General features: G+C 44.3%; 2 protein-coding genes across 5 annotated transcripts in view; both read right to left on the bottom strand.

Annotated features, from left to right (window-relative positions):
* The window catches only part of pals2b (protein associated with LIN7 2, MAGUK p55 family member b), a 24,610-nt gene extending 9,266 nt beyond the window's left edge, over positions 1 to 15,344 (bottom strand). Inside the window, exons 1-4 of one of the 4 annotated variants that reach the window (XM_061092555.1) lie at positions 15,288 to 15,344; positions 8,506 to 8,567; positions 5,337 to 5,603; positions 560 to 660 (exon numbers count right to left, since the gene is read on the bottom strand). In XM_061092555.1, the coding sequence (XP_060948538.1) occupies positions 560 to 660; positions 5,337 to 5,475 (240 nt within the window). In that variant the 5' untranslated portion in view covers positions 5,476 to 5,603; positions 8,506 to 8,567; positions 15,288 to 15,344. Of the gene's footprint in view, positions 1 to 559; positions 661 to 3,704; positions 3,785 to 5,336; positions 5,604 to 8,505; positions 8,568 to 15,287 lie in introns of those variants that run through there. The other 3 variants (XM_061092559.1, XM_061092556.1, XM_061092558.1) reach the window with 3 other exon arrangements.
* Positions 15,345 to 17,339: 1,995 nt separating this feature from the next.
* Positions 17,340 to 18,647, bottom strand: npy (neuropeptide Y). The gene is made up of 3 exons (XM_061093335.1): positions 18,460 to 18,647; positions 17,417 to 17,500; positions 17,340 to 17,355 (listed from the first exon to the last, which is right to left on the bottom strand). The coding sequence occupies exons 1-3, from the start codon at positions 18,645 to 18,647 to the stop codon at positions 17,340 to 17,342; spliced, it is 288 nt and encodes a 95-aa protein (XP_060949318.1).
* Positions 18,648 to 26,483: the final 7,836 nt, after the last annotated feature.

Genomic DNA, 26,483 nt, shown 5'->3' with positions numbered 1-26,483 from the left:
AGGGTGAGAAGGTTTCTTACACCGATGAGACAAACAGAGCTTTTAGATTTGAGTAGTTAGAATAAATTGATTTCCACCATGACATTGGATTCTTCGTGTACAGACTGTTTGGACCTGGTTGACCATGGAATATATATTTTGCTGACTCATAGACCCAGCCTCTGCCTGCAGTATATCTCACTGGTACAGGTCAGAAGGAGTATTTGTTTTAGTTTAGTCATCTGTCCTCCCTACAAGATCCATCCCTGGGGGGGAGCAGCTGAATGTGGGAAATGACAACAGCGTGTCCAGCAGGAACTACAGCTGTCCCCTGACTGAACTCAGAGCTCAGCAGACTTCGAACAGCACTGGAGATGTGTGCACAGTCAACATGCACTGCTACATCACTTTGTTACACACAGAATGTATGCACTGTCGTACATCGTACATCAGCACCTCAGACACAGCGAGCAAAGCCCAGCTGGGTGCAGGTGTGAGGCAGAGGGCTTGGACCCGGGCAGCATGTTAGACCGCCTCACCCTGGTCCATGTGCGTGTGCTACCTTGGCGAGGGAACGTACATTGGGACTTTCCATGATGCCGCGCAGGAAGAGCAGGTCGATGTCCTTGGCCCCCGCGGAGGTGGGCAGCTCAGCCACGTTATCCAACACCTGCTGCATGGCTGGACGGACGGGCCCGAGAGATACGGACACAGACGGAAAAAGAGAGGGAGAGAGATAAGGAGGCGTTAGCTCAGGCGTGAAAGTCATACAAAGCATAAACACACACACTCAACAGTTTGTAAGACACTGCAGCAGCTAGAGAGAGAAGAGGTCACTGACTCAGCAACAAAATGAAAGTTTGGCCACTTTCTCACAGTCTTGAAGGGAGGATACAGATCAGAGAGATACCCAGATACTCATGGCAATGGAGAAAACCCTATATCAAATATAAAACTTAACAATTTACAGAGGAGTCTAGTGGCAGGAGCCTACACTGCAAGAGGAATGAGACTGAGAGTGAAATGACAGGAAGGGAACCGACTGTGGCAGAGGCAGAAGAGACTAACTCACTAAATAAGATGCTAAACCTTGGAATAATGTGTAACTGAAAACCTGGCAGGACAATGTAATATGTGTGGAATAGGTGATTCATTCATAGGAATCTTTTCATAATAGATCAAAAGATTATTTTAATATTTTAACCAGAACTTGGGTTTTAGCTTGAGAAACAAGGGCGATCGAAGGTATTAAAAAAATGATTATCATCAACCAAATCCATAACGTGTTATCTCCAAAATGCCTAATGGTATTTTCAAGGCCAAGTATGAAAATACCTCATGTATAAAAGATAAGGGAGAAGGAGGTAAATTTTAATATTTCAGAGGAGGGCTGCTGAAGAATATGTCAAACACGACTAAATTTAACTAGCTTAACTACAGGATGAGAATGAACTATTGTAATTGTGGGAATATCAGTAATCCAAATATCATATAATCACCATTAACAAATGGATACAAATAGTATATTAAATACTGTGTACAATATATGAAAAGGTTGACAGTTTCCCCAAAAATCTAAAAAGAAAAAGACTGTTATTCGGATCAAGGGGACTGAGAACATTGCACCCATAAGGTCAGACTCCAGCTGACTGGACAGAGTAAAACAAGTGTCAATATATTTATTATATTTATTCAGAACCAGCTTCTAACTTTCAGGCTACTGCAAAAAAAATCGTCCAAATAATCGTCTGCAAATGAAACGCCAATTTCATAATGTGACCTTGATCACGACTGCAGCCCATTCACTCTCTTTAAGCACGGCTGCGAACACAAGTCGCACAGGAGATCAAACTAAAGCTCCCTCTGGAGGCTCAGTAACTCAGGTCTGTTTAGACACAGCTTATGAATCATTCGGGGGAAAAGTGCAGAACGGTAGCATAAGTTCTACCGTCAAGCTCAATGATATCCTGTCTATCTAACTTTCTATCTACACCATAACATGCATGTTCAATCACAACAAATCTCCAGGTTCTCAAGAGTGAAGTTGTGAGAATGATTCCTGACAAACAAACTGTGATAGAGTCCAGTTCACAGAAACGGAGAGAGAGAGAGAGAGGGAGGGAGGGAGAGATAGAGAGAGGGAGAGGTGAGAACTGCAGGTATGAGCCAGTTAACGCCTTAATGCCAGGGTCTCAAATGTAATGCCCATGTAAGCTCATCTAAGACACTTAAAGCCCTGGGAATGTGTGTTTGTGTGTGTGTGTGTGTGTCATTATACACTTACGTGGGTAGTAAATGTATGTCCAGTCAGCACTTGTATGCAGTTGCCTCACTCTCATGTACGTACTGTATTGTGTTCCCCTATCCCATTATTACTGTGTAACCCTGACTCATGCTCAATGTCATTAGGTCAAGTCATACTTCAGTCTCCCATTTAGAAGAAGTGGCACTTACTAAAATCTCAGCTTTGGAAATACAAACGCTTGATTTCTGGTGAAATCTCAATCAACGGGCCGTCGCAAAAGAAATCAATTCATTCGTGATAACTGCAGTCTCAGCTATTTTACACGAGACAGCGTTTCACATTCCACATATCAGTACGCATGTTTCTACTACTTTTGTTCTCACGTGTAAAAATCAGAATTCCGCGTTTGCCTCTTTTGTCAGGGCTCGGAAGGCCCTTTTACCCCAAATTAATCTTTTAATGTATCTCAGATATAATCGCTTTGTAAAATTCCACTTTTTTTCTGGTCTGCAGCACAAAAACTGCCACATCAGTAAGTCATTGTTTTCAATCACTTATCATTCATCCGTCGTTCATGCAGGGGCCGTGGGGTGGCATGATTAAAGAGGAAGAGATTGTAAAAATACAATTGATCTCACAGTGGGCCGAGGACCTGGCTGCGGTCTGACCGACGCAGAGCACAGACAGACTCCATAAACAGCCGGCTCCATCCAAAACAAACCTTAAATATTTATGATCCTCTTAAAGAAGAATAAATAGGGTGGGGGGGTTAAAAAGCATCACTGCAGATGATCAAACCTTATATCCACACAGATACATTCATCTCTTGATATATATATATATATATATATTGGTATCCATAAACCTCCTACTACTAATTCACAGAATATGCAGGGTACTCAGTTTTCGGGACCACACACAATCTTTCAGAGCTGTAATTGTAAAGACTCCACACAACCATAAACAAGCATTAACACACCAGCATGGCTGCAGTGCACTCACTCACTGACTCACTTTCTCAATCGCTTACACTTGTGTTTTTTTTAGCAGCAGGACTGCTTAACATACCATATTGAAGTTATCCTTCAAAATGTTTACCCTCATCAATGCTGCTAAAAAACTGTAATCCTGATGATGTTTTACTACACTTGACATCTATTGCACTTCTGCCGTCCTGGGAGAGGGATCCCTCACATGTGTCTCTCTCTGAGGTTTCTACGTATTTTTACCCTTTTAACAGGGTTTTTTTTGTAGTTTTTCCTTACTCTTGCTGAGGGTTGAGGACAGAGGATGTCAGACCATGTTAAAGCCCTATGACACGAATTGTGATTTGTGAATATGGGCTATACAAATCAAATTTGATTGATTGATTGATTTTAGCTATTCTTCAAATTCCTGCATCAAAAAACAAAATAACTTGTAGGAGTCGGATTAAAAAATGTGCAAAGCGGAGAGAAAGAAATCCAACATTAACACTGACCTCACTAACAAACCTGAACACGATCCCGAAAACACGCCGACGTATCCGAGCTTACATCCAGCTTGTTCTCTCCCCTTCTCTTATGCGGACAAACTTTGGTCAGCTCGTTGTGTCATCGCGTTCTCGACCACAGGAATGTTTGCTCATCCCGGCCAGTCCGCGCCCCCCCCCCCTGCCACGTGTACTTGTGTGTACATTACTCATTCCAACAAGCCTCCTACCTAAAGTCTCCATAACCCTACAAAATATGGCACGGATAAAACCACGTACCGGCCTCCTGCTCAGCCTGGCCATGAAGAAGTTGGAAACGCTCAGAGAGCAGAGTACAGTGCGGCAGGGTGTTTTCATTTCAGCTGGTTGGTTCATCTACATAATGAATCATCCTGCATACCTGCTCTTTCATTTCTCTCTGCAGCTCTCTGGCGTGTCTCCAGTCTCTCTCACCATGGAACCACCGCCCGGGTGCACACCTAACAGCACTGCAGTGGTTTGAATGCCAATGAAGAGAGTCCTTACTTAAGAATTCCTACGTTTTTCAAGGAACTCCAGGCACATCCCTCAGGAAAAGACCCAGCAACCTGTATTATTATTCTTTTTTCAGCTCGCAAGGTTGAAATCACAGGAGCACCTTGACTGGAACGAAAGTAACATCACTCATAACAAATACACTATATATATTTTAGTGTATTTCTCCTTCTGGGAAAATAGGCAAAACAAAGCAAAAGCTTCACAAAAGCCTCAGATTCCTTCTGCAGCCGCCTGGTGGTCAACAACTGTAGAGAAGCTGAATTATTGAATAAACACTTCAAAAATTGTTAGTTTAACTAATAGATATAAAGGTTAACTAAAAGTAATGAATAAATAGTGAAAACTTTTAAGTAGCTTAATAGCCAATAACTTTCAAAATAGCGAAGACTTTTAACTTTATGGATAAACAACAGGACTATTTAGCTTTTTACAATTAGCTTAAAGTAGTAACACTGCGCTAATAGTAAATAATAACCAATTCAAATAACTAAAGATAATGAGTAAACGGCTCAACGAGTTAGCTAAAAGTTGCCTAGTAGCTTAAATTTTTAAGTAGCAAAGTTTCTTTAACTTTATGGATAAACAACTGACCCAGTTAGCTAAAAGTGATAATAAAGCAGTTAAAATAGATAGCTAAAAGTAAATCATTCCCATGTAAATGTTTAAAGTTGATATTATAATCAACAGATATATTAGTTCAAATAGTTAGCAAAATTGCTACATAGTTGAAATAGCTAAATGTAAACAAAAACTAAATCAGTCAAAATATTGATAGTTCAAAGAGCCTTTACAATAATAATATTGAATTCGGGTGAACACATTTGGAACATGACAGGCGGTGACAGGTTCCTCTGACGTAGGTGCAGGGACACGTCAGATCAACGCGGGTGTAGAACCACCACTCCAAAAGATTGTTGGATCATCTATTTATATATAAAGATAAATGAAAAGTCTGGCAGGTGAATCCCTCTACCTGCCTTCCACTTATGAATATTTGATCAAAACACATTCATCAATCCCTACCTCTCGAATTTCAGAACAAAAAAAGACCACAGTATGGCTCCAGGTCTGAATAAGATACACAGCGCCTCCTCCTTTTCTCACCTCCTGACGTTTCTGCTCCCTGGGTGGACTGCTCGGCCGGGGGCCCCTCCACTCCAGCATGTCTCAGGGCCGTCACCTCCTCCTCCTTCTCCTCCTCCCGCACCCCATTGGGACAGGCATCCTCCACAGCCGTGACCATCGCCAAGCCCTCCTTCTCGCTGCCTACTGCCAACAGTATGCTACGGCTACAACCACGAGTCAACCACCAGCAGTTCTGCAACTATGTCGTCTGTCCTCCAAATCCTCTTGTCTGGCACTGCTGTCTCTCTAAACTCCCAAACAAAACAGAGCGGAGAAGGTGCAGAGGAGAAAGAGAGAGAGAGAGACAGAGAGAGAGAGAGAGAGAGAGAGAGAGAGAGAGAGAGAGAGAGAGAGAGAGAGAGAGAGAGAGAGAGAGAGAGAGAAGGAGGGTTTGAGGTTAGAGAATGACCGAGAAACAACGAGAACGACACAAAAGAGTGGGATTAAGATCAGGGGATATTCAGAGACCAGGAGGGGAAAGAGGAGCTCAGAGGAGGTGGAGAGATGATGGGGAGGAATCTGTGAAGAAGGTCTGGCGTGAAGATGATTTCAGAGAGAGAGAGAGAGAGCGGTAGAGAGCTGGATCGCACACACAGATGTGGACATGTGTTCAATGCTCGACAGTCCCCACCCTCCACTCGGCCCTTAATACCTTCCCTTCCCAGCCCTGCCCCCCCTCCCCCATTGATAACACACACACACATAATCCCACAATCCTCTCCTGCTGTTGCTCCAATACCACTCCTTGTGCCCCCCCCCCTCCCCGGCTTCACCCAAAGTTGAGTTGCCCCCCTCTTGCATGTCATGTCACTGACACACGCGTACATACACACCAGTTGAATGTGCCATTATGTAAGTGGTCTTATGTAAGTATTACTGAAGGGGGGGTGGGAGGGGGAGGGGGGGGGTGGTGCTTACCCTCCGTTCCCATTCTTTTCCCTGCTTCTTTCTCCCATTCACACTGCTCAGGGTTCGGAACTCCCTGTGTGCGGGTCGTGCTCGGACGTACTCCCTCACCTCCTTAAAGCAGCTTGTGTCGGTCTAAATGAAGCTTCTTTTTTTTTCCTTCTCTCTTTCGCTCGTTTTTTTCTTTCATCTCATGTCCCCACTGAAATGAATGTGCCCTTATCACCTGACTTGATGCTAAGTCACTGTAAATAAGGTGCTGACGGGATTACGAAAGTTTTTGGGCCTCACTCCTGAGCCAAATTCATTTGGGAAATATACTGGGTGCAGTACTGACTTTTTTTAAATATTTTTTTTTTACAGTGCGATAGACTGGAATAGAAATAAGCACGCAACATTTTACATGAGGGCAGTCTAATATCTCTTTGCATTAGCACCGAGCTGCTGGGGATGTCATTAGCTTTTGCGAGTATTGGATCAAACTCAGAAAGGTAAACTCCTCTACTGGCACTGAAAAAGTATTCACTTGCCATTTTTAGCTAATTTCTGTGTAAAAGAGTTATAAAACTGCGATCATATTGATGTAGCCATAAAATAGTGTAGAGGATCAATTGGGACATTTCACTTGATAAATGCGCAATTTTGAGCCGCTGGTAAAAGTAGATGAGTCTTCACGATTCATCCTCTGGGGGAAATGAATAGCAGTAAAATGGCAGTCCCATCTGTTGAGATTTTTCAGTCTCAACTTTCAGGCTAAAAGTGATGAATAAACTCACTGAGGTACAATATTTACCATCCTCTAAATACCAAGCAGCCGGTGAACCCCTTGAGCAACTGCATAAGAGTCCTGTGTATAAATGACATTAACACAACAACCCATTTGAACAAGCTCAGCAGAAATGTTCCTGGTTTTGCTTGTAATATCAGAAACGTCACGAACAGAGGAAGAGCAAAAGAGACGTCCTGTTGTTGACGAGAATAAGGACAAGCTCCGCCCCTCCACCATCCATCAAGCCCCTCCTACAGCGCCACAGCTGTGCACGGAGCAGATCTGTAGGTTTTAATCCACACTGCACGCCGCCCCCCCTGTGCTCCATCCGAGGCACTGCCCTGCATGCAGCCCCTCCCCCAATTTGGGACGTGGGATTTTAATCTGGCCACGAAAGCACGGGGATTATAGAATCTCTCTGTCCCTCGCTCGTCATATCGGGCTCTCAAACATCTCTGAAAAAGCGAACAGGGCCGGTGTGGCGATGGTAGAAATGTTCTTTAGCTAAGGCTGCCTCTGACCTCAGTGTGAACGGGAGCACGACATTTTCCCTTCTTGGTGTGAACTCAATATTCCAGTACTTTTCCCTCAAAGGACTCAAGATAGTTCACAGTTTGTTGCTCAAACACACACACACACACACACACACACACACACACACACACACACACACACACACACACACACACACACACACACACACACACACACACACACACACACACACACACACACACACACACACACACACACACACACTCACACTCACACTCACATCTTAACTCCAAAATGTCAGACTAATTGTTTCTCTTCAGAAAGTAAAAAGAACTAGTTTGACTGTGGAGGAGCAGCAGTGTGCAAAGCAAAGAAAAGCACTTAGGCCATTACAAAGCATTGTGGGATGTCAACACGGATTTTTAGGAGAAACACAGAGCTCCCGGTCTATAATGAGTTCATCTAAATCGTGGTTCCATTAGAATAATTGGTTTATTATTCAGCAACAACCTCATTTCAGTATGTAAATTGAACTGAGTCAAAGAGAAGAGAAAGCAGTGTGTGTAAGAGCTCTGTTTACGGGGATCAGACTGAAAATGTTGTATCATTGTGTATAAGAAGGTATCTGTCAAATATTGTACCTGCACTGACAGACACATACTGGCCAAGGAAGGACAGGTAGGATTTACAGGCATCGGATGGATATATGCCGATTTTTCTCATATAAACTTCAATTGCACTGGTTTAGATTAATACGAGCATGGCCCTCCGAGTACATAAAACGTTTTAATAGTCTTGTAATTTACACAAACTGTTTGAAAACCAGCTGTTTCCATTGCGCTGTGTCTTTTAAAAGCAGTGAACAGCACATCCTTTGCTTCAGAACCTGGCAATGCTCCCCCCCGAGCTGTAACGATTATTTTAGCATGCAGAAAACATGCTCCCTACAGTAGAGAGGAAGAGGACGTTTGTGTTTACCTGTGCGGTCGGTGTAGCCCAGCCCAAGTCCTACTGGCTACTCATCAGTCAACTGTGAAGACCTGCAGAGAGGAGAAGAAAGGGGGAGAGAGAGAGAGATGTGTGAACGATTTCATCATTCCTCACACACTTGTTTTTTCCTCACTCTGTGGATTATCTGTTACATCCATCTCTGCCATCTCCACGTCTTTGGGAGGCGGCCGCCCTGTTCGAGAACGGAGGCCGTTTTTCTTTCCGCAGCGATGAACAGAGTCATCCAGGGTCGTTCCTGTACTCGGCTCATTCAAGGATGCATCATCCCCTGGCACGGCGCCATCCACGTAGTAAATGCCCAAGTGATGACACAGCACATTCATTCCCAGAGAGATCTCTCACTAACACTCACGCATTTACGCCATCGCAGTGTTTAACGTGGACGTTTTATTGGTTAATATTTGCCAAATTAAGGATTTACTTGTGCAGTTATCGATGTTGGATCATATGCGAGTACAGCTGCAGCAGATATTAGTGGAATCAGAGATTAGGGCAATCGAGAAACTGTCATTTCTATATTGTTTGTATAGAATTTTTATTTTTTATTTTGTGTTATACCCGAGTTTGAAAAAACATCGGCCCTACAATAGTGAAAATGATGCGTCCTTGCAATTAAAGGTTCAGTGTGTAGAATGTAGTGACATCTAGTGGTGGAGTTGCATGTTGCAGCTCTGCCAGTCAATCCCTTTCACCTAAATCTTAAAAACCTTTAAAACAGTTAACGAGTCAATTTCCAATCTGGACTGAATGTCCCCAGCCACCTCCCAAAGACACCGGCGTGCAACGTTTACAGCATCATCTGTCTAATGTAGAACTGCAAAGTCGGGCAGCGATAAATCCCATTTGTGCTGCTCTGAATAGCCATTGTGAAATGGACCAACAGAAAATGCAAGCCAGCAAAAAAATGGTGTGATTACAAATAACTGATGCCTGCACTCGCCCACAGGACAATACATTATCACTCTTACACCCCTCATTTAGTTCGTCCTCTTTCACTTTCTTTTTTATTTCTCTATTCGCCCCAAGCTAGGTAAGGAAAGGGAAGCAAGAGTTTGGAAAAGATTATCCAATAAAAGCCAAAAGTTGTACCTGCTCGCTCGGGTGTGAGATCGCAAATGTCCGATGGAGAGCATCTGGACTTTCTCTGGACTTTCTCCGACCAGACCCCCAGGTAAAACTCTGGATAATGTCCCAATGAGTCCTTGTGAGAAAACTGCAGGAGATTCTCCGGAGGATTCACCACGAGCAAGTGGGTCCATCGATGGCCTTTCTAACATGCTACGGACGGAAAAGTTTTGACACTGGTGTTGATGTGCTGTAAATACACGAGATCTCCACGCCGGAATTCATATGTTACATCCGGCCTGCTGCGCCATCCGTCGTGTTTGAGAGGAGAATCTCCTGCTGCGTTCTTCATATGTGAAAGGAAACCTCCAGAGAAGGTCCGGACCCAATGGTTCAGACTGTCTCTGAAGTTAATGTCTGAGAAAAGGTTAAAGAGTGTCAATACTCTCTCACACACATTCAAGAGGACGTCACACTGTCCACATAACCTTTGACCTGAAGCTCTTCTCTTCTGTCGGAACAGTTTCCAAGGTGATCACATCACACAATAGGACATCTACTCATCACCGGTTTGCCATTATCCCTTGTGCCTTTCGGAGGACTTTTCACCCACCATGTCAGAGCTAATTGGTCCTTCGTTGTTCGAGACGAAGCGAGCGAGAGAAAGAGAAGTGAGGAGTCAATTCATTACGCAACGCAGATTACAATCAGGCTCGGCACACTCATTGGAAGTGAAGGATATCCCTTGGAAGAATGTTAATGGAGGCAAAGCCACCAGGGCAATTCCTCACCAAGTCATCCGCACCACAGAGCAGAGCAGGAGCCAAACGAGGGAGGGAGGAGGCGTGTAGTGATCAGACAGAGACGGGAATGATCTGGTTTTAGAGGAATGTATGAAATGGAAGGAGCAGAATGAGAGGAAGAATTTCAGGGCAAGAGATTCAGAGCAAGCAAATAGGGAATTGATTAGCGGTCATGAAGAAGAAGAAAAAAGGATTAGACTGTGGGAGCTGAGGGAAAGGAATCCAAAGCCTTGGGATGAAAGAAGGAGGGAAGAGACCAGAAAGTCTTGAGTCAGGTGTGAGAGGACGTCTGAGGACCAATAATGACTATCTGTCTTTTCCAGACCCTGGTAACATGAGTTCCTCTGGTGACAGTTGAATTACATCTGAATGTGTGTGATTGCTTCCTGAGAGTTTGATTTACTTTGAATAGGGGAGCTTGTGCATGCATTTTACTTCAATGCAAAAACCAGGTCATCTCAAGGACTACAAACTGGGTTGTAACATTACATTACAAAGTTTCACCAGCCGGGTCAATCTGCCTCATATAAGCAGGCCCTAAACTCAGGATTCCCACTGAAGGCCTGTTACATCCAATAAGGCCCGCTCCTGTTTCCTCCTGCGACAGAGAGAGAAATCACAGGAAGTGGTCATACTCAATCCCTAGCTGCCATTGGCCGATCTGAACGCACGGACGAGCCAACAAAAAGTGCCCTCTGGTTGCCAAGTACACAGATGATTGACAGCTCATGGAAGGGAGGATTACGGGGGGAATCAGAGGTTTTGTTTTTGTACAAAACATCATTGCCGTCTCACTCGCACATAAACACACTAGTGTGCGTGTGTGTGCGAGTGTGTGTATATGCACGCGATTCCACGCACAGACAAACACCAGCAGGCTGTGTGGTTTTAATTCCTCCACTTCTTGTCCGGCTTCGGCAGGAAATCTCTCTCTTCCTCCGAAGCGGCGCCTCACTGAACACATTTTGTGAGTTCATAGTCTCAGATGGAGTAGAACACGTCCCTCAGGGTCATGGAACACAAATACACACACACACACACACACACACACACACACACACACACACACACACAGGCAAGCCAGTAAGGCAGCACTCATCTTGGAGGAGCCATTCAAATCACGTCTATAGGTCCTCTTCTCCTCTATTAAAAACACACGTACTCTCTCTGCGCTCGGAGAGCAGCCGTCACTCTCGGTTCCTCTCACTGACTTGAGAATAACAAAGCCGGCTGGCGAGCCCTCTGTGCCGCCGGCAGGTCCACGTGTCACGTCATTGGCCGACTCCAAGGGCACACGGAGCCATTAGTAAACTTTCCTGAGCTCGGAGGCTGTGTATGACACACCAGTGTGCTAGTGAACACTGCAGGGAAGGAGTTATTCACGGAAGCAGAGTGTAGCCTACATACATGTGGACGTGCATGTATGTGTAGTGACAGCCTACATCATACAACCCCCCCCCTCCCCTTAACCGACTCCATCCTGTCCTGACTCGGAGCCATCGCCCTCTGCCTCCAGACAACAAGCCTTATGTAGGTCACTCCCTGTGTTACAGCACTCAATAAGAGGATTACCCTGCGACCCCCCCCCCCCGAGATGGCCACGTTAGCAGATCAATACATGTTTAATGGTCATCATAGCCTGATTCTGTAAGCAGAATTTCATCTCCCATTATTCCGGCTTCTATAGCAAGTTGATGAAATCAGCTCAGTTTCTACAAAGTGAGGAAGCACCTTTTCTCTGGCGTTCTGCTGATTCATGCCTATACCTCTACTCATCACCTGCAATCTAGATAACCACTATTCAACACAGACACCATTAGTTGCATCAGTGCACTTTCCCCGAGTCGCCAAAAACTGACCATTACGCCCTCCTGGGTGAGGTTTCCCCTCACAGCTCGGGAAGATACAATTACAGAGCCGCCCGCGTGCAGCTCGTCAGAACCCTCTCGGCACTGCACATGCAGAGAACTCAATAACGAGCACCTTCTGACATAATCTAACCCGCCACATGGCCGCGCCTGCTCCTTCTCAGTCTCTCGCTCTTCCCCGTCATGCAGCCTCCTGCTCCCGATCATTAGTATCAAGGAAAAGAGGATGAGGGGGATGGAGAAGGTGATGCAACAGCACTTAACAAGACTGCAAAGTTAGAGAAGTGATGTAAAAGAAATTCAATGGACGTGGGAAAGATAAGAGGAGAAAGAAACGAGGCTTGCTGAGAGGCGTTTGACTTCCTCAATTTGTCTTGTCACGTTTTGCGAATATTGGAGGAGAATTACAAACGTATGCATCTCCTTTGATAGAAGCACGGGCTGAAATGAACGGGACTTTGATCTGGTTACATCACGACCTCGTATGATCTTAATGCCAATGCGTTCTTAGCATTAAATATGCTGTTTATCTCACGTATTTATGATTAGCATCACTTGGATCTTGCGTGGAGTTGAATGATAATCGAGCAACACAGATTGTTTTTCGGTGATAGAGACACGAGGAGGACACTTCTACACAAAATCCCACCGTCTTCTGCCATCTAAGTGATTTTATTGTTTATCTGCAGTGGCGTGCCCCTTTAAGGCCTTTGTGTTGGAAGAAATCTGGTGAATCAGCACTATAGGCTGCAGCAAAAAAAAAAAAAAAAAAAAAAAATCATCAAAGATGTTTTTTCTTTGCCTGTTAGCAATTCTGACACACAAACACACATAAAAAAGTAATGTTCCTCTCCGTAATTTAGTTGTGTATTTTCTTGGCAGGGATGTAATTAGCTTATGATCACTGTTATGGGGCCAGTTAGTCTGTGTGTTAACAGTAGGGAGGTGCAGTCTGCTGTCGGGCAGGGAGGGTTTGATTGTAGGTATGTAGGTGATGTGTTGTTCTTATGGAAGGTTTGAGTCATTGTGCATGTGTGTGAGTCTGTGTGTGTGAGTGTCTTTTCTCTCTTCCTCCACTTCTTGCTCCTGTCCTCTCTGAACCATCTCTCTCCCATAGCTGTGTATCAATAATGGAAAAGTCGAGGCTTCTAAGTGTTGGATCTGGTCTCTGAGTGACTCACAGACATCTCTCATGAGCGGCAACATCAAGAGCGTGTGTTTTTGAAAGTCCTGTTTTCCTCCGCCCCCCCGACAGGAAGGGATGTGCATGCGTACGAGGGCCTGAAAAGTCTCAAACTTTGCGGCTGCCTCTTCGCAGAACAATAAAGGTCACCCTGGATCTCTGGCTCTGACATCTGTGGCTGTATATCCCAGCCCTGGATGTGCACTAAACTGTCTCCGTCTCCTTCCCTTCCTCCTTTTGTTGCTCTCATTCGATTTTTCAAATCAGATTATGGCTTGTAATAGAGGAAGAATGGAAGACCAATAAACTCTACATGAAATACAATAACCCCTCTTAGTAGTCTGGTGGCCACTCCCAGGAAGGATCCCCAAGGATGTCGTGTAGCCAGGGCTTCCCCCAGCACGTGCAGGAGGCCTGATCAGCTTCTAACCCTGTGACAAGTGAACTGACCCCGAGGTGCTCTCCTCTGGGTCGGATACTTTGTTATGACATGGCTGTGTGTAGGTGGTTTTGAGTTTCCGCTAAGTGCTCTGCATAAAGTGGGCCTGACATCTTGTGAGTGCATTATTATTATTAAATGGTGCACGCAGGGATCACAGTGGAGGACAGAAACATTCCAATCAATAGGAGCGTCTGGCTGCGCATCCGGTCTGTGCCAAGCCACCGCTCCGCATCCACACAACGCTCTGTTGATATTTGCCCTGAAAGTTTCCCCACATAACGGAATAAGAGAAATTGTTCTATATATATATTGCAGATATGATATAAGAGAATGGGACTTTTTTCTTTATATTTAAAACACACTCCCTGCGTGTTATCTGGAGCCCAAAGGGTTTTGCTGGTGGATGTCGCAGTCTATCATCTCCCTCCTGCCTCCCACAACCATCAGCTCGTTCCACTGGTCTCCTCTCCCAGTTAGGGATCCTCTCCCAGTCAGTCAGGGATCCTCTCCCAGTCAGGGATCCTCTCCCAGTAAGAGATCCTCTCCCAGTCTAGGATCCTCTCCCAGTCAGGGATCCTCTCCAGTCAGTCAGGGATCCTCTCCAGTCAGTCAAGGATCCTCTCCCAGTCTGGTCTCCTCTCCCAGTCAGGGATCCTCTCCCAGTCAGTGATCCTCTCCCAGTCAGAGATCCTCTCCCAGTCAGAGATCCTCTCCCAGTCAGTCAGGGATCCTCTCCCAGTCAGAGATCCACTCCCAGTCAGAGATCCTCTCCCAGTCAGGTCTCCTCTCCCAGTCAGTGATCCTCTCCCAGTCAAGGATCCTCTCCCAGTCAGTCAGTGATCCTCTCCCAGTCAGTCAGTGATCCTCTCCCAGTCAGTCAGTGATCCTCTCCCAGTCAAGGATCCTCTCCCAGTCAATGATCCTCTCCCAGTCAGTCAATGATCCTCTCCCAGTCAGAGATCCTCCAGCTCGGTACCATATCACCGGTTCATTGCTATATTCGCACCTATTTCACCACACGTGCGGCCATTTTTTTTGTTATACCCATCGGATCCATTGTGGCTGCGCGCACTTCTAACCACTCCGCCCCCCCCCCCCCCCCCCCTGCACGGTCCTTCCCCGGTGAGGAGCAGGACAGACAGACAGGGGGGGGGGATAAAGGGAGCGCGTCCGGATCCACAACGGACCAGAGCGATCGGAGCCCGGACAGAGCCTCGGCAGCGGGCTCCACGGGGGGGCAACCCCCCCCCCCCCCCCCCTGCCACCGCTACCTTCTGTCAAACTCCGCTGCACCTCCACCAGGACCGAGTGTCTTTGTCTCTGTCCCACAGCAGCGAGTGGAGGACAGTCAGGACTCTACAGAACCCGTTGGACCAGTCGTCACTCACCTGTGAATCGTGCCGGTCCGCGCCAGTCCACACGCACGCTCGCCGTCCCGGTTGGACATGCAGACCCCCCCCCCTCAGCTGTCTGTCCTGGTCCCGCAGCAGACTACCAGAGAGAACACGGTGCCAATCAAACCCACACGCCCCGCCTCCTCCCCTCCTGACGTCACGGGAGCTCAGGCCAATGGCAGCCCGAGGTCCCACCCTCCGCGAGTGAGTGGGCTGCGTGTTACATTGTGAATATAGTATTTTCTATCACACACACTCGGCCATTCACAGAAAGAGGAAACACCGAAACAAACATGTACACGCGCCGTGTAGACAGGGCGGGAAGGAGAAGTATCAGGAATATAATCTTAACCTTTATTAACCCATCATATCATCAAACTATAGACCTGGACTTCCGTTTACTAATTTACTAACTAATTTGACATTTGACTCATTTACCGAGCGAGAACTTTGGATGAAGATTAATGTTCTGAGCTGTAATATTTAGCTAATTTGTTTCCATATACCCGAGAGTCCAGGTTTTCCGCTGAGAGAAGGAACATAAGTCTTTATCCCGCAGCTCCGTCCTAAGCCTGTGAGTCTTAACCATGACTTAACCATCATATCATGAAACCATAGAGGCCTATTAGTGTAAAGTTGTTTTACTAATTGGACCAACAAGGTCACATTATGACTAAAGGATTTTGATTTAATTGAGTACATTCAACAAACATACATTAAATCAACCTAATTTAAATGAGTAAATTAAGTAAATTCAATTAAATACGATCACATTAATCTAACAGGTTACATTTCATTGACTAAAGTCAACTAAAGTAGTAGAAATTCAATAATAAAAATTGTTTGCATAAACTTAATCACCGACAGAGCGCTTTAAGATAAAGATCTGGATGCCGCCCCACCCCATGCCCGTACAGACTTACTTTTATTTTACATTTTTACCTTTCATCTAAATCTGAGCATCATTTTTTTAAGCTGAAGAAAGAACAAACAAAAATCAAGGTGTTGACAGTGACTGAATAAAGAACCTGTCCTCTTCTGTCTTTCCAGCTCAGCCTGTGATTCTGCAGCATCTCTCACCGGCTTGAGTTGTGCTGTGTGTGTGCTGGTTCCATCCGGTTGACCTGGACTAACCACCCATATAATTGCAATGATGCTCCTGAAAAATAGCCACTTCCCTCACTCATGTAGTGCCGGAGTCAGTGTGGCCACAAGAGAGCGCCATAAGCCTCCCAATTGGCCCCTTCGATCTGATTTATCCTTTCTGGTCATAGGGGACCATTCATGCTTCTCAGACCCAGTTAAAATTGTTCTATAAACCAAAAACAACACTTGCCAAGATATGTTGCCTCACAGAGCCACATCAGCTGGTGTGAAAAGTGAGTTTCATTTGGCATGCCGGGTGCGGCACAGCAAGCCCAAACTCGATCTCATGCAGCGGGGGAGCACACACTGTTTGAGATGTGTCGTGTGGCATTCAGGAACCAGTGATCTCATCCTGACTCACCCTGATTAATATCTAGTTCTACTTTTCCATTAAAATCTGCCTCATGCAGTCTGGTTCTGACATTTTGAAAACTCAATTTATGTGACTTTGCAAGCCTTACCATCAATTTTGCACAAACAGATTGAACTGTGCTACAATCAGACCGTCACACAGACACCAGGGGAAACATTCCTTTAAACAATGATTCTTTAATAGCACATTTATACAACACAAACAACATGGCCCTCCCCCCCTTCACCTTTATGTGTCACAGACGATAACTGAGTGAACAATTTACAATTTTATGGCACGCACTACAAGCAGTTTTGACCTTGTGTGATGGTTAAGGAGGAGGGGTTGATTACGCTTAGCGGCTCGTAGAGGTAAGAGGGGCACGGAGGCGGGGGGGGGGTCTCTTGGCGTATAGGAGGAAAGTGACGTGACGGAGGTTTGGAGGTCAGAAGGTCAGCGGCGGCGGGGCGGCGGCTGTGATGTGGATTCAACGTTGATGGCAGCATCACCACAATGATGGGTCATATCTGGTGAGACAGGGGCAAAGGTCAAGGGATCAGCTTCCTGTGAGGGTGACAGAGAGGTTGTGCTCATTCAACACACACAAACACACACACACACACACCTTGGAAGCGTGTCTGTGCTTTCCTTCAGCAGCAGCTCTGAGACCAGCGTGTCCAGAATCTCAGGACTGGACCTCTTCCCATACCTGAGACACAAAGAGAGACACATGGACGGATGGACGCACATGTAGAGACACATATTAATATGAGACTTTTCTATTTATTGCAATATAAAGCTCAACCTTTTGGCTGGAGCAACAGAACAGATGAAAGAAAAAGAAGAAGAACTTGGCTTATAAGCAGACCCAGGGTAACAGATAACTGAGCCTACAACTCTGCATGTCCTCCTGCCTTTGGTCCAATCACAAGTGAACACAGTCGGACCGAGACCCAGCAGGCACAGACAGGAGCTGCCTGGCGGGTGGTCCTATTTTATTTTCTCTGTCCCTCAGATGATAAGCTGTGCCAGTGCGCTCATCCTGCTGCGTGGCTAAATGCCTGCAGCAGCATCCGAGCGCCTGACATTCAGAGGAAACCTGGAGACGGTGGGGTCACATGCTGAGGCAGTCACTTCTCCTCAGCTTTTAACTTTTCTTTTTTTGGTATTTACAGGAGGTAACTCGGCAGCAGGTGTTCCCTGCTGAAAACAAGTGAGAGGGAATAAGTTGGGGCCACCAGACCTGCCAGAGTCAGTCTGATTTACAGATTAACTCTGAATTGTCATATTACATAGAAAATATAATATAAATATAAATAATTATATATATATATATATATCATTTTAATCTGCCAAAAATACAGAATTCCTACTTATCTTGGATAAGGCAAACTGCTAAGGGATTTAGGAGAAAATGCTTTAAAGTAGAAAAACATAACAGTACATTTTAGCTGATAAAGACAATCTCATTATTAGAAAATGTTAATAATTAGAAATTGATAGAATAGAATAAAGCAAAATGAAATACATGATAGAGGTCTTTATCAATTCAGTAATTTTAAGAGGAAATCAATTTAAACCTGATCTCTAACTTCCTCATTCTGACATCTTCCACTGGGCCACTGGCTGTGCTGATCTCCTATATGAAGATGTGATTAGTCCGCCTACCTCTGTCTCGTGATGAGGTTGATGTAGTGTCTCAGGGCTGAGTAGTATTTGGCCAGATCCTCCGCCGGGGCGTCCTCCCCGGGGTTCTCCGGTTTCATCGGGTATCCCTCGGTCAGGGCGCTCAGGCAGAGCAGCGCCCACAGCAGGAGCCCCAGAGTCCCGAGCCAGCTCAGCAAGTTAGGAAGCATCTGCAGAGCAGGAGGGAAACTGATCAATATAGTCATAATCATACATTACGCATGAATTATTACCATCTAAGCTGGTATTGATATTTTTAAGCTTCATATCATTGCTTGAGGGATACATCTCCAGTTGGTCCGAATAAAAAACAGCATTATTATTAGTGATGGAGCTCTAGGAACCCAGCAAAAGTCCAGTGGAGATACTTTCAACAAGTTTGTAAATTAATGTAAAGTATTTTCTGTGAATCAAATGTGCAGATACTCACATTTCCCAGTAGGTCAGTGGGAGGTTTGATGGCTGTCCTGGTGTCTTCAGCTCTTCTGGGCGCCTGGTGCGCGCTGCGTGCTTTTATATCCGTGTGCGCCAGACGCGCTGCAGACAAACGCGTCAGAGCTGCGCCCGCACATAGCGCGGGTCTCAAGTGCCTTTTCCTCATGTGAACGTCACAGCTGATGGTGGTGTGTGTGTGTGTTTTTTTTTTCTTTTATTCTGAACCTTTTTTTAATTTATTTGGAATAGGTAAAATAACAAACTAAAAATAGAGTGCGCAAACCTCCTTTTCTGAGACCAATTAGGGATTAAGTCCACTAACAAACATTGAAGGATGCTGCACCAAATGAGCCAATGTCCCTTTGAGAACATTACATGGAGAGTTGAGTCATTACATGGATTATTCGCTATAATAAGTTCCCTCACTCACTGTTGCACATGTATTATTCCCCTTGGAAATAGGACTGCATTACGTGATTGTAAATGTAATGAAATGTCTCAAACGAAGGTGAGTACACACACACACACACACACACACACACACACACACACACACACACACACACACACACACACACATACACGTACACGTACACACACACACTTCACCTACCCTAACCTTAACTATTACAACTAAATGCCTGACAATAACATTAACCCTAACCCTAACCTAAAACTAATTGTAACCCTAATCTTAAAAATACAATTTAACCCTCAAACAAGCCTTTGAAAATGTGAGGAACGGCCAAAATGTCTTCACTTTCCAAAAATGTCCTGACTCCATAAGGTCTTTTGCTAAATATGGTCCTCGCAAATATACGAGTACAAGTACACACACAACCACAGCCCATTGCATTCAGAGATACAGTCTGACACAAGCAGCGATGTGTTGGTGTTTACGAGTCTCTCTCTCTCTATGAGAACTAAAGATGATTATTTCACAATCAACTTGTGATTCTTCTGCATAATTTGTTCAATAATCCTTTCTGACGTCACTAAAGAATGGCAGTAATGTGGCACGGTGGGCAAACTTCAGTTGAATCTGCCACAGCCTTCCAACCAAAAGAAGCCCCTCAGTCGGTACCTCAGCTGATGTGGAATACAAAGATCTCAAACGGAGTCATGTTCACTGCGGCTTTCTCACACACCGTTTGAATCGGTCCTCTGATTTCCTTTGGCAGTTCACTCCATCTGATGGAACGAAGGAGTGCAACACTTAACCTGAACAAAAGGCCTAAATGTGAATATTGAGACACGTCAGCCAAAGAAGAGCCCAATCTGAAAGATACCCACTTAATAAGAAAACCCAAATAGCACTTCAACTGAATCTGTATCATCAAGTGCTTCATTTACCTCCCATTCATAATCCTTTTGTACCGCGGCTGGCAGCCGTATAATCTGTTAAAACCGTGAGTTTTCAGCAGAGCTGCTATTTAACTTGAGCAGAGGATGTTTTAAGGGCTTTTTGTGTGGCACAGGATGCCAAGAGGGAGACGAGCAACGAGACACGAGTAAAAGAATGTGGAGCGCAAAGTCCGGATCCAATCATGAGGATCGCAAGCAGGAATTTATCCCACTTCTCGTCCTCTTCAGGGGATACGTGCGCACTCAGTGACTCACTTCAATAGATCCAGCGATTTCTTAAGCAACAGCTTGCACCTATATGTAAGCATGTGACCTGTAAATAACATAAATGCATAAAGCGTACGGAAAAAGCTGAGAGGTCAGTTTGTGTTTGCATTCTCATAGTGTCGTAGCCACAGGTGACGTCTGAATCAACAGCCCATCCATCATAGAGCCACAAGAATCATCAGCAGAGGTCGAGGTCGAGATTCATCAAATCCATTGTTTGTTCAGTTAAAGTAAAATTTCGGGAACTAGTAGATTACAGCAAATTGTGTATAACGCTCATAAGAAAACTTTGCTCAAAGATATTTGAGCCTGGAGCAAACTGGTGAACTGGCTGATTAACCCCCAATGCCATCCCATTAGCTTCGCTGCTAGCATTGCTTTAAGCTAAAAACATGAGAGTGAAAAGATCCAACATCATGAATCCATTAATCCACCATGGTTGCTATCCACAGCACACTGTTGCCGGAGTGATGGTTGGAGAAGGTTTTCTTGGCTTCCTCATTTGCAGTGGAATGTCACTTAAAGGGTTGAAGGTTGGTAAGATGTTTCTGCAACACTTTTTTTCTTATTTGTTGAAATCCCCTTCCTGAATCTTCAAAAGCCAGTACCTCACAGGATTGTAATAAATATGGCAGAACAGAGAAAGACACACACTGCTGAAGCAGAGACGTCAGAAGTTAGCGAGGGAGTCCGGTAAAGTTGGCTTCTAGCGGTTGTCAAGCAGTGAATGTTCATGTGTTCATCGGATGGCTGAAGGGAGGTGTTGAGATGTGGCCTGCTCTTGCTACCTTTTCCAGGATCATCAACTCTTCATGTTTACCGTCTACCAGATACCACAAGCTAAATAATGCCCCATTGACTCAAAAGTTTTCATCAAAGTGACATTAATTCAATTTTCACTCATGTAGCCCTTTCAGGTTCTTCGGACTAAACGTGATGATTTCTGTGAAGCTCAAAAAAGGAAGGGGGCGCTGTTTCAGCTTGAGGGGAAGACAAGTGAAAATAGAGCATCGCAACTGGGATTCAGGGGAAGTATGGTCATTAATTTTGATCAACATCAGCACTTGATGATATCAATGCTATTAAAAAGATAGCTACCAATCTTCTTCAATACGCTCCCGGTTGTTTACGCTAATTAAACCAATCAATATAACCACAATTAATGCAATAATAACACATTGCTGCTGTATATGTCGCACTTTAGGCAAACGGAAGAATCTCCCGGAGCTCGGTGAGTCGTCATCAGAAATCATTTCTGTGGCGAACGAGTCCTTTTAGAGAGCAGGCTGTTTACATGCAAATTTGTTTTCTCCTCCCCTCATCAGCCTCCTGGTTTGTACAATAAGTGATTTCCCAGGATTTGTCAAGATGAGAAAAAGGGCTGTGAATCATACTTTTGAATTTACAGTGTGTACGATGCAGAAGGAAATACTGACAAGCAGACTGCCTGTAGCGTCTCGCATGCAGGCGCACCGGGAAGGCAGATTATAAAAAGGCTAGATCTCGTTCAGCGTTGGTCCTTTCTCGGCTGTTACGTCGTTTTTACATGCAACTCTGACATGTAAATTGCCGCCTCTGACTTCACTATTGTCCTATGGTGACAATCTGTTACAGCTGGTAAGCAAGCACTACTATTACTTAGCTAGAGCAACAACAGCCCCTTGTTCTACCGTCGTGGGCTGCAGCTTCCAACTAAAGTTGATTTGAGTCAAGAGGGTTTGATGCTAAGTTCATCATGGAGGTTAATGGGATATAGCCCATTGATTTTTCTGAGTAAAGTAGCTTTGGTAAATGATGTATGATTATATACATTCATATTGTTACAGTGTAATTTCCATTAATGCCTCAACAATAGCTGGGTTGTTTTTACAGAACTGGTCTACCGAAGTGTATAATTCCTCATGTCCACTGTCAGCGATCAAAAAGCATGTCCACAATTGACAGTCGTTTTTATCAATTGCTCAAACAGAAAATCATAGAGCACACATGCTTTTCTCCATTTTTGTCTCAGAGTAAGTACAGAGGAAATAACAAGAAAATAATTTCCTTTCTCGCTTGCTCCTCGATCACACTGACTGTTCTGTCAGCTCCCTCAGTGTTTTTAATTTACCCGTCTCTAACCGCTCCTCCCTATGTTCCTCGCTGTCTTCTGTGATCTCTTTACAGAGTGTCTGTCTGTGTGACACATAAACGTGTCCCTGCCACATCTGCTGCTGGGGTGGAGAGCAGCACAAACATCACGTCAAGAGAAGCTTCATATGCGGTCTTTTGATTGACAGACGGACAGAGGATGGTGGCAGGTTGGCAGCTCGGTCGGCTCAGCTGTGCAGGTCAGAGTCCTGAGCCTGAACATGAGGAAACCTGATGAAAGTTGTAAGTACGTCAATGGGCACGAAACTTTGGTTTAATCCCTGTTGTGACCAAAGGTGTCCGGACGTGTCGGTTTGTCTGTGTATTGGAAATCATTACATGCACTGATTTGATTTTCACCTGTATAATTATATGTTTTCATTTAGTGATATTTCTTGTCTTAGTGGGCCATCATTTGTTCCATCTTTTTAATAGACTATAATGATTTAAAAACATCTTTAACATGGTGACCTCTTTCAGTAAGCAATCCTTCACCTTATATTAATGATTAACATGACTATAAACTGTAAAGAATTATGTTCAGAATCCATATGGGTTATGGAAGATGTAGTTTCAAGAAACATGCATTAAAGGAGGCACATGTGCTACCAGGTGAGTTAGCATGTGTTTAGTGAGTTGGTAATTTAATGGTGTTTCTTGATACCACAACCACCATAACCTGAAGCAGCCGCAGATTCAATTCCGCCCTTTCGGTTTCCTCTATTCTCTTTCACCATTTCACACATGTATTTTCCTCTGAATAAAGCAAAAAAGGCCCCAAAAAAAACACCCATTAAAAATCCTAATCCTTTAACAGGCTTTTATGTTTATGGTGGATATTAATGTATTAAAACAGAGGACAAGCAGCACAAATGCAGAAGAACATCATGATGCATGAACCACGTCACAGTTCTGGTTCAGATTGGAACATATCTGCCGAATACTAGGTCTGAAGAGTTAATATGAGCACGGCTGGGTTAATACACAACCAATATATATCAAATCATGTAATGTACAAGCTTCACGGGTGAGGAAGCTGATAATGGGAAGTATGATTTGAGCAGTTGACCTAATGCATTAGTAAGCAGTTAAACATATAAATTCTCAAGAGTGTGCTCTGTTCAATTCAACACATTTTCCCCACATGGCTGTCAGTCATTCACCGAGTGTGACCAAATGCTTTCTTTAACAAATGAAAGTCATTTGCAGGTTAAGGGTTATTATTCAGGCCGCTATTGGAGGTGTGCATTATGGGTGCATTTCTCAGGAGGTTACACACAAGGACTCACACCCACACACTGCAGCAGCAATCAAAAACTGAAGATATCTGTTGATAAGAACAACTCATAGTTCAGAAGGGTTTAAGCTGCAGGTGATGATAAAAAAAGTGACATTCATCTGCTGACCTTAAAATAACTTTAAAAAAATCTAGATTTATGGACATGATTTGTGTAAAGTGTCTTTAATCAATAGTTTTAATGTTATATCATATTGGTCAGTTCAGTGTTAAGTTAAGATGGTTAGCTTTTGCATAAAGACAGGCAAAAGCTTGCCTGGATATATGCAAGGGCAAATCTGTCGACGACCACTAAAACGTACTTATTACCACATTATACTTTATTTATTTAAAAAGCTTAAGGGGAAACTCTTTAAGGTGGAAATCTCGCAACCTGAGAAAAAGACAGCCCAGTCCAGCTTATGAATCTTCTTAGCGAATATAAAAAAAAAACAGGATGACAACAGCGAGAAATAGCAGGAATAGCCTCAAATTAGAGACTGAACCAAACACAAACATTTAACTTAAAGTGAATATCGACAGCTACCGTTGTTACACTGGCACTAGACATGCTACCGATTATGGCCTGTAAGGTACAGAAAGAAAGGTATTGATCTCCTCTCTTGGCAAGAAGGCAGAGAAGCATGTATCCAGACATTTTGAATAATTTATTGAGGTATTAACAAACAAATATCTATTTATATCCACAAGATAACTGGATACAAAAGTCAACCTGTAAATTATCTATATGATTTGAGTCCTATTTTTGCTAAGTTGTGTTGAAAACTCTGCTCTTTATAAACAATAAGTAACAGTACCAAACCTGTGTTTACGACAAAAGAGAGACATCACACACACACACAAACACATGCACACACACTATGACACACCATAAGGAGACCGTGGTGGTTTAGAAATAGCACAAGCTGTGTGCTGATAGGGTAAGGTCTGTCCTAAAGGGAAAACAGACAGAAGCGTGAAGCACTGAAAATCTGAGTGGATGGTGTTTGAAGGTAGCTTTGAGGCCCAGTATTTAAACTGTTTTAATCAAAATGATTCCTCTCAGTTGTACCTGGTTGACAGTTTCAAGTAATTCTTCCCTGCCTGTCAGTCTTGTCCTGTGTTTGCTCCGCCTAAGATTTTGCTAACACTTTCTCAACCTGTGGGGAAATTAGGGGAGTGTGTTCTTGGTCTCCAGTTCAGTCAGTGTGTGCATACCCTCACCGTCAGTGGGGTAATTAAGTGTTTCCTTGGGCAGTAATTGCCAATTTAATCTTCCGCGCTCACCTCCTGATTTGTAACATCGGATCTGTCAGTCAAACTGGGCGTGGTTTCCATGGGGATAAGGGAAGAGTTGTAGTCATTCCCTCTAAGCAACACCACAGTAAATTACCTGTAGTCTCTTAAACGAGGGGTTGCCATGGCGAGCCAATTACGCTAAATTGTAATTGCGCCAGACTAATGTGCCAGGCCTTTACCTCTAAAATTAATTGGGTTTTCACTCTTTCATTCTCCACTGACTGCCTCATTTTTTCTCACAGAAGGTCTCTATAAGAAAAAATGTCCAGGAGTAAGCGATGGAATCAGGTCAAGTGTTGTTGTTTTTAAAAGGATGCTTGATTATAACAGTCAACAAAGCTCTTCGGAGTCGTGAATTGGAAACATGATTGGTTTAAAGTGTGATTGCGGCTGTGAATTTGTGTGTAGCTGCTTGATGTTGTGGCAACCTGATGCCACAGTCGTCGTCGATACACGGTGAATTTGAAGTGTCAGCTTTCAGATGGGACCCAGGTGCATCCATGGCGTGCCTCAGGCGTAGCCCTACTTCCTTACCCTTAAGACCACCTGTTCAGCTCGCACACACACACACACACACACACACACACACACACACACACACACACACACACACACACACACATTTTATGCTTCTATCTCAGTGACGACACTCATTGACATAATGCATTCCCAAGCCATTAACCATAACCATCACAACTAAATGTCTGAACCAAATTCTAATCATAAAACAAATTCAAACAACCCTTTAATTTATTTTAGAAAGGGAGCACTAGTGGAAATGTCCTCGCTTCATCAGGTTCACAGCTCAAACTGGTCCTCACAAAGATGGAACTACAAGTAAAAACACTCCTCATTCCCTCAGGTTACACATAACAACACAGGTGACTTGAGATGCACTGGTCAGCCCCAGTGTGGATGCTGATCCAGTGTGACTTGCCCATCCACACAGTGGGAACACATGAGTGGGAGTGAATACCCACTCAGATCCCTGTTAAATGTAGTTTGCACATTAAAAAAGACGCAGGAAAGTGGGCCGCCAATCAGAAAAACCAGACCTCCTTCAATCTCCATTTAGCGTGTGGATTAAATCAGCTCTCATCACTGCTGATCTGCCGTGAGGAATGGGATTAATCAATCGGGGACAATGCATCTATCTGCAAATTAAAAAACGCTGCTCGTAGCATGCGTGCTTTTGATGTTATTTTGGTGACGTGCTGAGTGGGCGGCTTAAGAG

Source organism: Limanda limanda, chromosome 19, assembly GCF_963576545.1.
Source record: "Limanda limanda chromosome 19, fLimLim1.1, whole genome shotgun sequence".
Taxonomy (NCBI): domain Eukaryota; kingdom Metazoa; phylum Chordata; class Actinopteri; order Pleuronectiformes; family Pleuronectidae; genus Limanda; species Limanda limanda.
This window is presented reverse-complemented; position numbering and strand designations above follow the sequence as displayed.